Raw genomic sequence first — 16710 nt, 5'->3', positions numbered from 1 at the left:
CACAAATTTGAAAATAAAAAAAAATCACCCCCACAGCGTTTTTTAAGCCCTATCTCAATTTTAATCTCTGCCCAGAAGCGTCTGCTTTTGACAGAACAGGTCACATATAGGGGTGTGCATCAGAACCAGGTACCGGAGAAATGGACCGCTGATGTCAGGAACAGGTTCCAGATTATGGGATCGGGTACCCGTAACCAACTTTACAAAGTACTTAGTTACTTTTCAGACAATGAAAATGAAAGGTTAAGAATATGCCATTTGTGGGAATTTCCAAAACGAAAATCATGCTATATATTGAAAATCAAAACAGATTTCACGTTTATATGCAGTTAAACGTGCAACAGATGACACTTGTGAAAGTTGCAGTTTACACCGTTAAACATATACAAAATGTAAAGCCCTTTAGGTAGTTTCAAGGATTTGAATTTTGGGGTTGGGTTTCTTTTACAGGTACCCGGGTACCTGTGTTCTTCAATAGGGTACACCGTAGTGTTACGTATAGCAGTCTCAAGGATTTGAATTTTGGGGTTTGGGTTTATTTATGGGTACTTGGGTACCTGTGTTCTTCAGTAGAGTACACCGTAGTCTCAAGTATAGCAGTTTCAAGGAATTGAATTTTGGGGTTGGGTTTATTTACGGGTACCTGAGTTCTTCACTAGGGTGCACCGTAGTTTTACGCAAAGCAGTTTCAGGGATTTGAATTTTGGGGTTTGGGTTTATTTATGGGTATCTGGGTACCTGTGTTCTTCATTAGGGTACACCGTAGTCTCAAGTATAGCAGTTTCAAGGATTTGAATTTTGGGGTTGGGTTTATTTACGGGTACCTGGGTTCTTCACTAGGGTACACCGTAGTTTTACGCATAGCAGTTTCAAGGATTTGAATTTTGGGGTTTGGGTTTATTTACGGGTATCTGGGTACCTGTGTTCTTCAATAGGGTACACCGTAGTCTCAAGTATAGCAGTTTCAAGGATTTGAATTTTGGGGTTGGGTTTATTTATGGGTACCTGGGTTCTTCGCTAGGGTACACCGTAGATTTACGTATAGTAGTTTCAAGGATTTTAATTTTGGGGTTGGGTTTCTTTTACAGGTACCCGGGTACCTGTGTTCTTCACTAGGGTGCACCGTAGTTTTACGTATAGCAGTGTCAAGGATTTGAATTTTGGGGATTGGGTTAACATATGGGTACCTGGGTACCTGTGTTATTCAATAGGGTACACCGTAGTTTTACGCATAGCAGTTTCAAGGATTTGAATTTTGGGGTTGGGCTTCTTTTACGGGTACCTGGGTACCTGTGTTCTTCAATGGGGTACCTGGTTCCCATACTAATCGTAAATGCACGTACACCACTACTCACAAGTCATCCAGTCCCAAGTATTAAAGGGAAGATACAACATTTGCAAACATCAAAAAACGAAATGATCAAATTATAACAAAACATTTTACTGAACTGTTAGTGAATGACAATCTTAAGCATACTGTAAAATCGTGGCTCCTTGTGTGCTGACATTTTCAAGAAAACTTGTATTTTTCCAACGCTGGTCGGCCGATCATCGTTGGAGAAAACTGGCTTTTTTTCTAAAAGTGCTCCTAACTTTTCATCTTTAGTCATTCTGCATTTTCTTTGCAATTGATTACGCATCTGTGGAGGGGTACAAGCCTGCTAGACTGATTCTCTTACCTACAATTCCCCAAAGTCTATAAATTGCAACGTCTCATCTTAAGTGGGGACTATAAGAACAGGGTTGCTTTTCTTGGATTTTCCAGCATCTTCGAACTCAAAACGTGAAACAAGTCAGTTTAACAATATTTTCGATAGCACACTTATCCTCCAAATCCATTTATTTCTGAAAATTGCAGCAAAAGCAAATGTTGTACATTCCCTTTAAAGTCAAATGCTGCTTAAATAAATCATGACCCAGGCACTCCTTTGATTCTTCCAATGATAAACTTGGGATTTTTCTGTTACCACATTTTGATGGACTCCAACATAACACTATGCTTGACAAATTTCTGTAAACAGTCTACATTGCTATGATGTTCTTTTAATGTCTGCAGTCCGCCCATCCATGCCCGAGACCACTGCACTAGGAGCAGCCATGGCAGCAGGGCACGCTGTAGGAGTCTGGAGCCTAGCAACAGAAGACCTGACTGCCATCACCACGGATACCTTCTCTCCATCCATCTCAGAAGAAAGTAAGGCTGCATCCAAAATGGCTGGCTATGGCTAGAAGTAACAGGGGTCTATGGCAAGTGGCTGTCCTAGGCACGTGTGTAATTTTAAGCCATAGCCTGGAGTAATTCGGATACGGCTATAACACTGCATCTGAGATATTGAATATAGCTAGTCTAGGTTCTGGACCGGGTTTGGATTTTGTTCCAATAATATGCAGCTGGTCTCCAAACTCGTGCCCCATGGGTACGATCTTGCTGCGCCATGTTGTTTCCCATCATGCCTTGTGCAATCGTAACCCCTGGATCTGTGTAATTTAAATGTGTCAAAATATGGCACATTATAATTAGGCTGCAGTTTATCCGTTTTACGTGCCGACACCATCTTTAAAATGTTAAAAGTTGTGATTTTGAAGAATCAATCCTTTCAAACAAAACATTTGGACTTTGCGTTATTTAGCAAAGATTTGTATTAAATGTACGTACCCCTTTCATCCCTTTACAACCGAAGATACAGGGTTTTTTTATAGTGCAAAACGAGGCTGCCATAATCCATATCGTACAGGCATCGCGACTTTTGAATAACAAACTTTTTTCGTGCGTGATGTAACGTGCAAAGCACGTGAGCGCATTATGGGCGCGCCCGGCATGCAATCTTCGAACTGGGCACGCAGTACGCTGTGAATAGCCAATCAGTGTCACTTACGTCATCATCACGGCCAGGGGTTAGTGTAAGGAACGCGCACGCGCCAATGCAGTCGAGGCTGGCTGGCCTCTGGCTAGCACGGTCAGGTCGCCATGCTGGTAAAAGGCATTATCAACAAGATGAGCTAAATGCAGTCCTTGGAATTTCAAAAATTTGTGCCACGAAATTCTGAGCGTTCCTCACAGACGCTGCAATTTTAGTTATCCCACAAGTGGAACTCGGAATAATGTAGTGCATCTGTGTCTCATATGCCTCAGGGGCGAAGGCCGAGTGTTACAGATGCATTACATTTTCTGTGTTCCACGAGCGCGAGAGGGATAAGAAATTTATCTTCAAGCAAACTTGACCTATCAAGATTCACCTGCCTACCTGCCAGGCCTTCAATACACATTGTGCATAAATTAACGTACATTGGCACAACCAGCTGTTCATTTATACAAATTTAAGGGCAAAGTACATGTACAGTAGTTAAAGGGCAAATTAGCATACTGTTCTAGTTTCTATTACATGTACAAACTCTGAAGCTGATTTAAAAAAAAGAAAAGGATTTTGGCCATATGGTATTTTATGTCTGCATAGTAATACATACGTGTACGTACATACATGTACATGTACCGGTACATGCACATGTTTACTGTATGAAAAGATACATGTCCTGTATATGATTGCAATTTTGGGGGGCATTAGAATTCGCAATAATGTGCCAATAATGTGTCAGTTAAACACAATGTACGCAATACAAATTATTTGGCCAATGTGGTCCAAAATGGAACACGTTATTAGAGAATCTACACGCGAGCTCTTCGAGTAAGGCATTAATTGCGTAGAATCAGGCATGAGATTTTTCAAAATCTGAGGGATAGACATTATTAGTATCGAACATCTTTCAGACATTTCTTCGATTTTCAGACTCAAGTAAAGTTGAATTGAGCGCGCTGTGTACATGAGCTTTTCAGTAGTAATCCTATTGCACGTGTGTGCAGCAGGAATGGTGCGCGTCCTAGAACAGCGCGATATGTGGAGTGTGATATGGACCGTGGCGTATTGCCATGGAATCAACCAATCAGGTTCGAGGATTCAAGTTTGCTTGAAGATAATCAAGCTACCGGAATGAGTGAGGTACATGTATGCGCGGAATTTCTCGGAGTTGAGTGCCAAGATCCCCAAGACTGAATTTTAATTTACAGTTCCCCAAATGACATCCACTGTAAGGGTTCAACTCTGCCACTTGTTCATAGATTCACTTTTGATTGTCTTGTATAGTGACATGTGATTTTCATGTGCTTTACATGTGATGACTTGTGATAGACCTTTGGTTGATAGAGGGCTCAATCATGTGCATTAACTCTCCGATGTGCCACTGTACTATTTTTCATAGTCGCTTCGCTGTAAAAAAAGCAATTACTTTTTCATCCTGCGTTAAAAAAATCTCATATTACATGTATTCCTAGTTCAAAGCAAGCCAAATAACATGGTAAGTGCCGCTTGAACCCTGGTTGAACCGGTGACCCAGCTTTTTGCAAAACAAAGTGCTGCCCCAAGAGTCTCCCATTACTTTGTATACATAAAGGGGCCTTCGAGGTCTGGGTTTTACCGCCAGACCTACCCAAGCAATTAATAGTCATCGATGGCCAAATAAACAATCGACATGCTGGGATCGGAATATATTCAGACACTATGGGAAAGTACTGTGTTGACATATAAAGCTATAAAACCGAACAGCATTGGGATTATTACATGAAATACAAGCGACTATGAAAGATAGTACGGACGTGCGTTCGTGTAAAAACAGTACAAGTGGCACATTGGAGGTTTAATTGATGAGCATGCAATTTGTTGTTATCTATCACTATCAGACCGCAGTGCCCGTTACAGCAAGTGGAAGTTGGCTGTGCAGAAATCTATGCATTGGGAAGGAGGCCAGACTACGGGACCATCTCAGGGTAAGATTTAGATTGTCTTGTCATGACTTGATTGTCTTGTGATGACTTGTGGTGACTTGTGATGACTTGTGGTGACTTTTGATGACCATGTTGGCTTGTGATGACGTGCGGTTGGCTTGTAGTGACTTGTGAATGTCTTGTGATCACTTGTGATCACTTGTGATTGCGTGAATTGTGAGTGACTGTTTACTACTTGTGATGGTTTTGTGATGAATTCCTTCTCTTGTGATGACTCCTGATTGGCTTGTGATGACATGTGATTGGCTTGTAATATCTTGTGTTGACTTGTGATTATCTTGTGATGACTTATGATTGTCTGTGAATATTTTCTTGTGATCAATTGTTATTTGCTTGTGATAACATGTGATTGGCTTGTAATATCTTGTGTTGACTTGTGATTATCTTGTGATGACTTATGATTGGCTGTGAATATTTTCTTGTGATCAATTGTTATTGGCTTGTGATGACTTGTGGTTACTTGTGATCGTCTGTATGTATATTATCTTCTGATAACTTGTGATCACTTACGATTGTCTTGTGATCACTAACAATTGTCTTGTGATCATCTTGTAACGACTTTTAACGACTTGACTCCAACTCTTGTGATACTATTTTGGATAGGTTAGGTGGCCTCCTGAGGACCCTACCTCCAGCCCTGTACCTCATAGGAACCTTTGGTATGTTATGCCTTGCCCAAGTCGTCTCTTCAAGAACGTGACACTCTGTCCTGCCTAGAGTTTACTCAAAACTAAAAGTGCACATGTTTGAAGTACACTGGTCGTCTGGAATGTCCCTGTCATGGTTATACCCACTGATCTCTATATAAAGACTGGATAGCGGATATGCATACAACATTCACAACGGTCTCACGAAGATGGCCGCGTATAATACGAACGTTCTATGCGTAAATACGCGCGCGTTGTATCAACAGTTTACGCGCATTTTGGTCACGTACACATATTATGATGTTCTAAACGGGGCACATTTCCGTAGTGATTATTATTTCAAAAACACCAAAAAAATTATTTGCGGCATTTTAAAAGTAACCACGACGTTAGAAAAATTGTAGTAAACCTTGGTCAGTGGGGGTGGTCAAAATATAAGTCAAGTGAACCATGACGTTACAAAAGAAATCATGCTGTCTATAAAGACGGCAACTTGTCCTTTGTAGATCACCAGCCGGTCTCACCAATATGGCGTCAAATTCATTCATTGTGCGGCTCTTTATTAGCTATCCAGTCTTTATATAGAGATCAGTGGTTATACCTCATGCTTGTGAAAGATACTGTAAGAAAGCACTTCAAAATCCCAGAGGAAACTTTGGCTGCGAAGCCAAACTCAAATGTCAACGTTCATTAGAAAGCTTGTTCAAGCTTTGAATCCGATTGAACTCGACAGGATCGCTTGCAGCACCGATGCGTGGTTCCAGATTTGTCAATTCCTTCTAAAGGGGCTTTGCTGAATAAGAGGTTTGACTATGATTATTTTCCATGTTGCATGTATACTATCAATAGACGCAACAGTAGTATTGATGATTGATATCATTTTTATGGCATGCTTCATGATAAACTTGTTTAAAATATTACAATTAAAAAAAATGCGCTGTGAGTTTTTATAATGAAAATACAAATGCCGTTCAATCACACCAGTAATTTTAATGAGAGAGAGTATATGATGAACATCGAGACAACTTAAATATGATTTTGTTTCTTAGACTTCTTTTGATTTTTTGGAATGTACTTTAAAGACTTATTTTATTCAAATGGAAAGGGGTGTCACAGATAGAATCGTGAATTTTAAATGACGGTGGTCAGAAATAGATTTAACACAACTTGGGACAGTACTAACAAATTGAATCTTGACGCCAGATTTCAGATAACAAACAAAAAAGAATTAACTTTTTAATTCTTTAAACTGTTAACTGAACAAAAATTAACCCAATCATAAAGTTAGCCATAGATTAAATGGTTGTGAGAGATAGACTTGAAACTGGAATGAGTGAATGGGTGTTGGCAAATTGCCAAATGAAAGCAAATTAAAAATTAAAAGCAATGAAACTACAAAACTTAAATTAATTTATACAAAAATAACGAAAATTAAGTTTCCTCAAATGTGAGCTGAGCCCAAGCCTGAAAACCCTGTGTGACAAAGATGATAAAGATGACATTAAAAAAGGCTTCAAAAAATTACGCAAATGACAATGCCTTCTATGTCCAAATCCAACAAGCATTGTTATGTAATTTTGCAGACTAATAATTTATCATAATTTCTGTTTGATGATAATCTTGCCTTCACTATTTGTGACCTGTTCTGTCAAAAGCAGACGCTTCTGGGCAGAGGTTGAAATTAAGATAGGGCCAAGAAAAGCTGTGGGGGTGATTTTTTTCTATTTCCTAATTTTTGCATATTTGTAATCCTGAACATGTCTAAAATATAATGTTAAAGTTTGAAAGCCTAATTTGAACTCTAAATATAGTATTTTTGATGATTTGTTAAGGTATATCAGTGAAAGAAATTACTGTTTTGAGACGTTCGTGGCCATTTTCTCCGTTTTCTACTTTTTGACACAATGAACTTCAAAATAGCATAACTCTGCCCAGGAATGACCGGTTTCAAAAATTAAACCACCTTTTTAAAAATCTCATTTTTGACCTCATGCCCAGAAAAAGTCTGATTTTCACAGAACAGGTCATATTTGAATACAAAAGTTACACACAGCAGAAATTTCTACTCTATGAAAATTTCATAATAATTATGAATTTAAACTACTGTAAAAAATACCAATACAATGAAAAAAAGTTTAAAAAAAAAATAATGTATTTGTCTGATCACCTGTCAAATCAAAATTGTTTACATTTAATCCTTTGTATTCATTTATTATAATATATGAAAAAAATATGTACAAATAAATTGTCACCTTAAAGTGAAAATACAAATTTTGCAAACATCAAAAAATAAAACTACCAAATCATTTTGAAATACCTTGCTGGACTGTTAGTGAATGACAGTGTAAAGCATCCTGTAAAATCATGGCACCTGGTAAGCTGTCATTTTCAAGAAAAGTGGTATTTTGTATCAATTTCCAACGCTGATCGGCTGACCAGCGTTGGAAAAAACTGGTTTTTTTTTTCAAATACTGGCCCCAGTTGACCATCGCACTTGTTTGCAATCGATTACACACCTATGAACGGGTACAAGCAAGCTAGACTGGTTCCCTGACCTTACAATTCCCCAATGTATGTAAACTGCTCTGTTTCTTCTCAAATAGAGTCAGGGAACCAGACTACAGGAAAGTGATTGTTTTTCTTGGTTTTTATAGCATTTTCGAACCCAAAACCTCAAAAAAGTCAGTGTAACTATATTTGCTATATATTTCCAACCCCCCAATTCCATCCATTTCTGAAAATTACAGCAAAAGCAAATGATGTATATTCCCTTTAAATGTGTATGCGCTACTTTATGCCGTAGCACACATCAAGCGATTATATTCACACTGGATTGTACCTCAAGGGCCAAAGAGTTTGTTGACCTTGATGTACTGACAGTCGTCGTTGGCGGCGCCTTCCGGTTCGAATTCATCCTCAAAACCTTCGGCCCCAGCTCTCAAGCACGAAATGGTCGTATTTCGCGGCGCTCCAACACACCTATGTATTTGCATACCAAGAAACAAGGACAGAAATAATCTGATACATGAAAAAAAAGTATGGAGTACTTCAGAAGAAAGCTTTCTGGTACTAGTCTTTCTATTAATAACTATACATGTTGTCCACAGTTGCACCACCAGACTATTGAATGGTGCCACGAAGACCGAAGACCCACTCGAGAACAAATACCCACTTGAAAACGAAGACCTGTTTTCGAGTGGGTCCTCATTTTCGAAATGGGTCCTCGTTTTCGAGTGGGTCCTAGGTCTTCGGTCTTCGTTTTAGGGGTCTTCGATTTCGATACTACCCACGTTTTGTACGAAAAAGTTGGGCAAATTTAATGTTGAACAAAGCTTTGCAGCCCGATGTTGGCAGTTCCCCATTTCGTCAATGTCTTTGGGCGCTAGGCAGAAGCCATAAAGCCGTATATAGCCTGGTTCACACCGTGAGTCAAGATGCTATGAACATTAGTAATGGTGCCAACCAGGGCTCACTCGGAGGGATACAACTTTATATTACATTTTTTTTTTAATAAACCACAAAGAGAAACTGACTAGGTGCATTGTAAGATCTATTAAGCTGCACAAAGAAATTGACTGGACCGGGCTAAAACCTACGACCTCCGAATTACCGTTCCGGTGCTCTACATGGGCGTCGCGGGGGGGGGGGGGAGGGGGCGCTTGCCCCCCCCCCCCCCCAAAGCAAAAAAAAAAAAAGAGGCGCGAAGTCATAGTGGTGTTAATTTAATGAGTTGAGGGGGGGGGGGCAACATGTCCCTGCCCCCCTCTAAAAAGTGATAAATCGAGAATATGTTGCAAAATACAGGAATTTTTTGGGAAAAATATGTTTTGCCCCCTTTAGAAAAAAATCCTGGCGACGCCCATGGTGCTCTACCAACTTAAGACTATTATATTTTATGCTCTGCTCCTAAAGTAGAATTACGAACCCCGAGTCGGGTTCCTACAAGCTCAAGCCAAAGCCAGTGACGAAACAAATGTTTCAAAAACCAATAAAACAAGATAAACGGTATATTGGAGGTTAAAATTCAACTGACCTGCAGTAATCGTCCCTGCCGTCGCCATCTTGGTCCCTCATGTACCACGTGTCAGTGTGACCCAGGTCAAGCCAGGCCTGGGTATTGGACGAGTTGTAATTGTACTGGTTCTCGCCCTGTGTACCAGCCAGAGCGCATGACAGCACCTTGAACGGCGCAATGGAAACCACCCTGAGAAGTGCAAGATATTATAGAAAAATACAGCAGCGGGATTTTAAAGGCCCAGGCCTATGGATCATTTGCAAACCTACCGAATTATGATCAAAAAATTACTGCAAGATCGTACTGGTACGGTACTAAACACACCCCGTGAAAGTATTCCAACTGTCGTGCTGTCATTTAGAAGAAATCAAGAAATGTAGGTGATTTCCAACAATCAGTCAATTGACTGATTTTTGGAATAAAGAGTGCTATAGACGAAATCGTGTTTGGTGATCAAAAGTTATGGTATGGTATGGTATGGTTTGGTTTTGGTTTTGTGATTTCCAACAATCAGTCAATTGACTGATTTTTGGAATAAAGAGTGCTATAGACGAAATCGTGTTTGGTGATCAAAAGTTATGGTATGGTATGGTATGGTTTTGGTTTTGGTTTTGGTTTTGGTTTTGGTTTTGGTTTTGGTTTATTACCCAATGACGGAAAGAAATATACACAATAAAACTCACAAGATTCAACAATAGATCTACAATAGGTAAAAGGACTAGAAAATGGCATTCTTGATAATCAAGCCTAGCCCTTGACACACTGCCAGGCGTGCTTTCACAAAAGAACGATCGAACAATAATTAATATCAGGATTGATACATTTTATTGTTCGATCATGGTGCATGTTTTTGTTTGCACTGTTTTCTCGAAAAGTGTAATATCCAAGGAGGCTGAAACAGGTAATAGGTCTTGTACATTCTTCTTTGGATATTTAGTGGAAACGAACAAAATGCATGAAAAGCAAAGACCTCGATTACAGGATAAGATTGCAGGCTTCTTATCGAGATGCAGACAACATGTTTTTTTGGTATACCTCAATCCTACAAAAATGTGACATCCAACGACGTCCCTGTAATCAAATGAATAACGGAGTTAGTCTGCCGGCCTATTTTGTAATACAATTTACAGTTGAAAAGTGTGTCCATGTTGCCATAAAACTGTATTTTACAGAATGCAGCATGTCGTGAAAAAAAAATGTATTTACTCAGGCTAACTCATTTAAAAATAAATTCAAGGCAAGTTGATCATTTTAAGGATCTTTGAACTGTTTCCCAAGCAATCTAAAAGACAAAATCAATATCAGTTTATCACCCTTAAAATGACAACTAACTAATGTGTATCAATGATGTATCTTGTGACATGTAAACCTTCTATTGCAATGCACCCACACATCATGGATATGACTTGCCTGCAGAAGTCGTTAGCAGCACCCTGTCCCTGTACGTCTGCCCAGCCGTAGAATAGATACTCGATACCGAGGTCCGTGATGTCATAACGGCGGAGGTTGATGCAGTCTTTCTTCCTTGGGCCAATATGCTCTGTGGGGGTATATTTTTATAAGTAGTGTATTTACCCTTCTACTAAGGGAATAACAGTGTGAGGAGCCGGTCTTCACTGCGTGATAATGACCGGGTGTGGGGGTGACCGCTGTTAATGGACCGAGACGAAGTCGAGGTCCATTAACAGCGGTCACCCCCACACCCGGTCATTATCACGCAGTGAAGACTGGATTCTCACACTGTTATTCCCATTAATAAATACCTTTTAAACGAAATAAACAGTTAAAATGCTCCAATTTTGTGACTTTTTTCGGGGCGATATTTCCAGACTTTTTGTGTTCATGTTCATGGGCCATATTTTAGCTTAACAGCTATAACGACGTAAACTCAACTTCAGAAACTGCTGCCGTAGCGAAACAAATTACAACAATGTTTCCATATCTTTACCTGATGGAGGAAGCTGAAATCTCGTTTACACATTCCTTGTGTCCGGAATTACAAAGATGCTTGGTTTAGGAAAGGTAAATATGTCGGTGGGTGAAGTGTTCAAAGAAAATAAATCGTAGATCTACGCTTTCGTCGTAAACATCCTCAGTATATACTGCACTGCTGTACGATCCCGATGTCGTTTCAAAACTTCCTTACGCGCGCGCACGCACGCATCCCTAGCAACTGTGTTGCGTACGCGCGCGTCAGTCTCACGCGATGGGGGTTGAGCGCATGTGCAGTGCTCTATTGTTACAAGCTACACCGCAGGACTGTTACTATATTTTGACCAATCATTGGCTTGCATGGGGCTGAACGGGGCTTGATCAATGCTGGTTCAGGGGCCATTTATTCGCTTGATCTTTGAAGCCGGTCCATTATCACCGTTAATGCCCGGCCACGTGATCGAGTCTCGACCAATCAGAAACCATCAACTCTCCAAGGTATTTATTAATGGTACATAACAGTTACATAGTGACCCATTCCCATAGACTTGTGCTAAAAAAAAACACTGTTTAACCAGTTCGCGCCGTGATAACACGCAGGCTGGCTGTTTTGTGCACTTGCACGGCTGACGGATTATTAAAGATATCAAGATTGCATCAAATCGCCTCCGGGTGACGTCTAAACAGGCTAATCCCTCGTGCCTTTTGTACAAAGCACAAAGTCCATATAGTCTGTGGAGGCGGACCGTGTGTTGATCTTGAATTGGCCGTTGTCTATTGTACAATTTACGCTCCAGTGCACACCCCGGAGTATTGAAACATAATGAGGTGACCGGCAAGAAATATTGTACAAATACTGTTGAAATCACTCTTGCGAATCAGTATTTGTGACCGTTTTCTGTATATCAGAAGTTGACGTTGCCTTTTGAAATAATTCAAAATTTTCGACAAAATAAACCCGGCGCGAAGTGGTTAATATTCTTGAGGTAGGTGTTGCATCACCGTAACGAGGAATCGATTTGTGACAACACAGTTATGCCTAGAAATAGAACGTAAACCAATCTACGGTTGCCTCCCCAAGCTACAATTCTTTCTGTAAAACATCCCTCCCAAAAGCATGGTCATTATTTGCGGGAATATACGGACCCGTTTGTACTGATATATACAACTCATATAGACCTCAAATAATAATATAGGCGTACCAAGCTATATGGACCCTTTTACTGATACATACATTGTATAAAGTAAACCCATATGTTATCTATTGACTCTTTGAACGATTCATCGTAAGTATGCAGAGAAGGTACGTTGCATCACGGGGCACTGAGTTTACTGGTATGGTGCCATTTTCCCACAATGCAGCACTATATATACCTACACTGTGCACTTCCGGTCCGTCGGCAATCTGTAAAAGGGTCTTTTTGAAAGTAAACGCCATGTGAGTGCTTTAATGTCTGCTCAGTCAACGGAAATAGCTTACATTTCATACCTACCAGAATTGGAAAAAAACAGGTTTGGCCAAATTTGTAAAATTGTTGTCAACATGTACGAAACATACCACAAAAATCCTGGCGGGTAAACAACTGTGGTGGTCAGGTTTTACAAATGCTTAGTTAAGTAACCGATTCCGTTTCAATAGGGGTACCTTTGTCTCCTACTGAAGGGTGCCGGTATCATATACAGCTAAAAATATGAGCATTGAATCCTTCAGTTTGGTTAAAAATTGGGATTCCTATGACATCCGGCCAGTTAGGCTTTATTTATGGACACTCGTTCGCTTAGCCATGCGTGGGACGGTCAAAAGAGCCAACATTTCACAGTAGGCTATCGTGTTGAGGTACGTACGAAGCATGTTTGGCCGAAGCCGGAGACGAGATCGATTTTTGGTAAATTGCCAATGTCAAATATCTCCCACCTTTCATTAGACCATCGTTCGTCAGATCGGGCGCCATTTTATCACACTGCACTTCCCGGGGCCATTCGAAACCGATGTCGGCTGCCGCCTCGGCGCATGCGCTTTTCACCTTGTGACACAATCCCCGGGAGGGCAAGTTCATCTGCTGCATCCGTGAACCTCTCTATAAAAGACCGGAAAATTGTGTTCGGGTTTTAATTTTAGAGATGGTATAAGGGAAAAAAAACATGTGCATATCCAACATGATATGAAGCCTTTTTTGATAAAAGTGTGGCCCTTTTGGATGACAATTTGATATTATGTAGGCCTATACGTACCATGCTACGTGTTTCATATTAGAAATGCCACTCACAAAGCCCATGCAGCACGTCCTAAAATACCCGCAACTCCCTGGCGAGTATTAATGGTTTGATTTTTTTGAAAGAGTCTTAAAATTATTCATGTTCAAATAAAGTCATGTCGAAAACAAACTCAACCGATTTCAAGGAAAATCAATGATGCGGTACATCAGATGCAAACTGGAGTCAACAAGCTGTTGAAATAACATTTAAAAAAACCTTGAACTTGAAACGAAGAACAATATTGTGAATTTCCTTAAGGTGTAATCTACGTGGATGGAAAAGAAAAGGAAAGTAAAAGGCAACGTGATCGTCACATCATGAACATGATGAAGCATTACCACATTAGAAAACATGCGCATTATTGATTTTCCTTGAAATCGGTTGAGTTTGTTTTTGGCATGCCTTTATTTGAACACGAATAGTTTCAAAACCCTTTTGAAAATCAAACCAGTACTTACCAGGGATAAAGTTCAGATTCCAAGCTTAAAAATGATATAAAAAATAATGGCGGTAGGCGTGTTTCCGCGGCGACGCTGGAGCCTAGCAAAAAACGAAGTTGATAGACTTACAAAGTCTGGACACTCTGGGGCGTAGAGGGCGCACACCAGCTCAAGAAGGTCGGGGGAACAACCGGTGGCAAGGAGAGGCAGGAGATTGTAGGAGGCGACCTCGGCTTGGTACTGGGTGGTGTGACCCAGGACATTAGGGGACAGCACGGAGTCGCTTCGTGAGAAGGAGTTGCATAGGGTGTGGTTGAACGATGGCATGCATTTCGCTTGAAGTGAGAACAATATAAGCTAACACTCTAAAAACTTTGTTTAGCAATTTAAACAAAATCTTGCTATCACTTTGTGAACATGTTTAGAAGGTAACAAAAACCCACTAGTATTCAATTCCTTAACATCGATGTTAAATCGTTAAACACTTTTCCCATCATCAGATGAGATTTGAAGGTTTGTGTGTTCTGAAAAGAACCGGAGGGTACTCGCAAAAGAGATTCTGCCACATGGTGCTACTGCAACAACTTATCTTATTACTAGCTATCATAACTCTAAACATGTTTAGTATTTAAACATATCGTCAGCAACACCACGAAGTAACACCCGTGTACGTACCAGTAAAAACTAGCAATCGGAGAAAACGGCATCTAAAGTTGAACGCCTTCTAAAACAACACTTTGCGTCAAAACGGCAGAGTATTTTCAATTGGGTTTCTCGTTGTGAACACTTGATGAATTGAATTTATTAAATCTGTTTTTTTTTCACCAGTTTGTGTATTAAATCAACAAGAAATAAGAGAAAATGGTAAGTGTTAGTTCGTGAAATCGAAAAGCTGCGAAACTGTAAATTTTTGTTTTCTCAAAGTAACACTCTTCAATGTATATAACACGAGGAAAGTGCAACTTCAGGTCAGCGCGCGCGCGCTCATACAAGGAGAGTGTTACTTCGTGAAAACGTATCTGCTCACATTTGAGCAGAGTGCGCGCCATGCATTGCAATGGTAAATGGAACTTGAGTGTTTACTTCGTGAAAACGACAATTGTCACTTTTGCCATGGACAATAATTAGCGTAGCCTAATTATTTAAAGTAAAGCTCTTGAAGCTTTGAAACTTCGTGCAATGGTAGGCCTTGATGAATAATGTTTAAAAAGGTAACAATCTGAAAATCGAAAAAAAATATGGTTTAACACGTGGAGTGTTACTTCGTGGTGTCGATGACGACATTAATCTGATAGCAACTTTCTAAGTAAAAATCCGTAATCCACCAACAATCTTTTACAACTTGGTTTATATCGTACATTGGGTATGAATTTGCGTATATGCCCGGGAAAAATCCAGGAAAATCGCCGAATAAGCGCTAATATGGTCGGCGCCTTGGTTTTTCAAAAAGGGAGGAGGGGGCCAAGCATTCACCAGAAGCAATCGGGGGATTTGTCAACCTTCCCCGTTCCCCTTCCCGCTTCTCTGCCGACTTCATGTTGTTAAATATACATTAAATCAACAGTATAAAATGTTGACATCGCTCCCTTGTCTTTTTTTTTCTGTCTCTTTTTTTCTGTTTAATTCCCCCCACACCCAACTCTCAAAGTTGACCTACCCAAGGGCCTGATTTCAGTCGTGCGAAGCACTCTCCCGCCAGCTGCCTTACACGTGTAGGTACCAACATCGTCAATGGGAACCTTCTTGAAGAACAGCATTGTCAATCTGGGTGAAAGCTGGATTACATGTCTTCCAGACGAGTACGCTACACGTCGTAAAAAAAAGGCTGATGCGGTGAACTGAACATTCTCACGTATAGTACGTAGCTTTATAGTAAGTTCATCTTTTACATTTTGTTTGGCATGTTCAGCCTTGTTTTGGATTTAATATGGCGATATCTTGGAAAGATCAAACAGTGGTGGCAACCACTTGTACCAATGTGTGTCTCGGTTACCGCTCATAGTCCGAAGATTCTATAGTCAGTTCGAAGGTTCGCAATGAAGGTTCGGACTATTGCACCCAATAGGATTAAAGATTCTAATTTCATTTTCGGACTAATAAACCCCGGGTGTGAGAAATGTGTTTGTTCGGACTATCGAACGTTCGGAACTATCCAACCTTAGGACTACCGAGCGGACCCCGATACTCCAGCTTGTATGTGGACATTGTTCTGAACTCTCACAATTCATGGGTTTCATTTAATCGGGACCGAACTGATACCGTATTGATCAAAACTTCGAGTCAGGATGGGGATCATTCGGATCTAAATGCGAATAAAGGGGATGCCAATTCTAATTTTAAGATTCCAGAAGTTTGATATTGCATACAGTTTCAGTTTGAAATAATCAAAGTTGTGGATAAACGTGCACAAATCGATATATAATGACTTGGTAATTCACGTCTGAACGACAATTGATTGAATGAATGGGCACGTACCATTGAGTGACGTCACAGGGATGAGGTTACCATCTGGGCCGTAGAATTCTGGCGGTGCTTTCGGTCTGTCTTCGGTCACTAAGCAGTACACCTTGACGCTCTCATCCT

The 16710-nt window shown here is 40.3% G+C and overlaps 1 protein-coding gene across 4 annotated transcripts in view; it reads left to right on the top strand.

Annotated features, from left to right (window-relative positions):
- The window catches only part of LOC119736302 (glycerol kinase-like), a 34263-nt gene extending 17782 nt beyond the window's left edge, over positions 1–16481 (top strand). The window contains exons 14-17 of one of the 4 annotated variants that reach the window (XM_038210342.1): positions 2057–2194; positions 4733–4819; positions 14956–14991; positions 15776–16481. In XM_038210342.1, coding sequence (XP_038066270.1) covers positions 2057–2194; positions 4733–4819; positions 14956–14991; positions 15776–15843 — 329 coding nt within the window. In that variant the 3' untranslated portion in view covers positions 15844–16481. Of the gene's footprint in view, positions 1–2056; positions 2195–4732; positions 4820–5440; positions 5675–14955; positions 14992–15775 lie in introns of those variants that run through there. The other 3 variants (XM_038210344.1, XM_038210343.1, XM_038210345.1) reach the window with 3 other exon arrangements.
- The last annotated feature ends 229 nt before the right edge of the window (positions 16482–16710 follow it).

The sequence above is a fragment of the Patiria miniata genome, unplaced genomic scaffold, assembly GCF_015706575.1.
Source record: "Patiria miniata isolate m_02_andy unplaced genomic scaffold, ASM1570657v1 HiC_scaffold_29, whole genome shotgun sequence".
NCBI lineage: Eukaryota > Metazoa > Echinodermata > Asteroidea > Valvatida > Asterinidae > Patiria > Patiria miniata.
The sequence above is the reverse complement of the archived record's forward strand: the minus strand, read 5'-3'. Positions and strand labels throughout refer to the sequence as shown.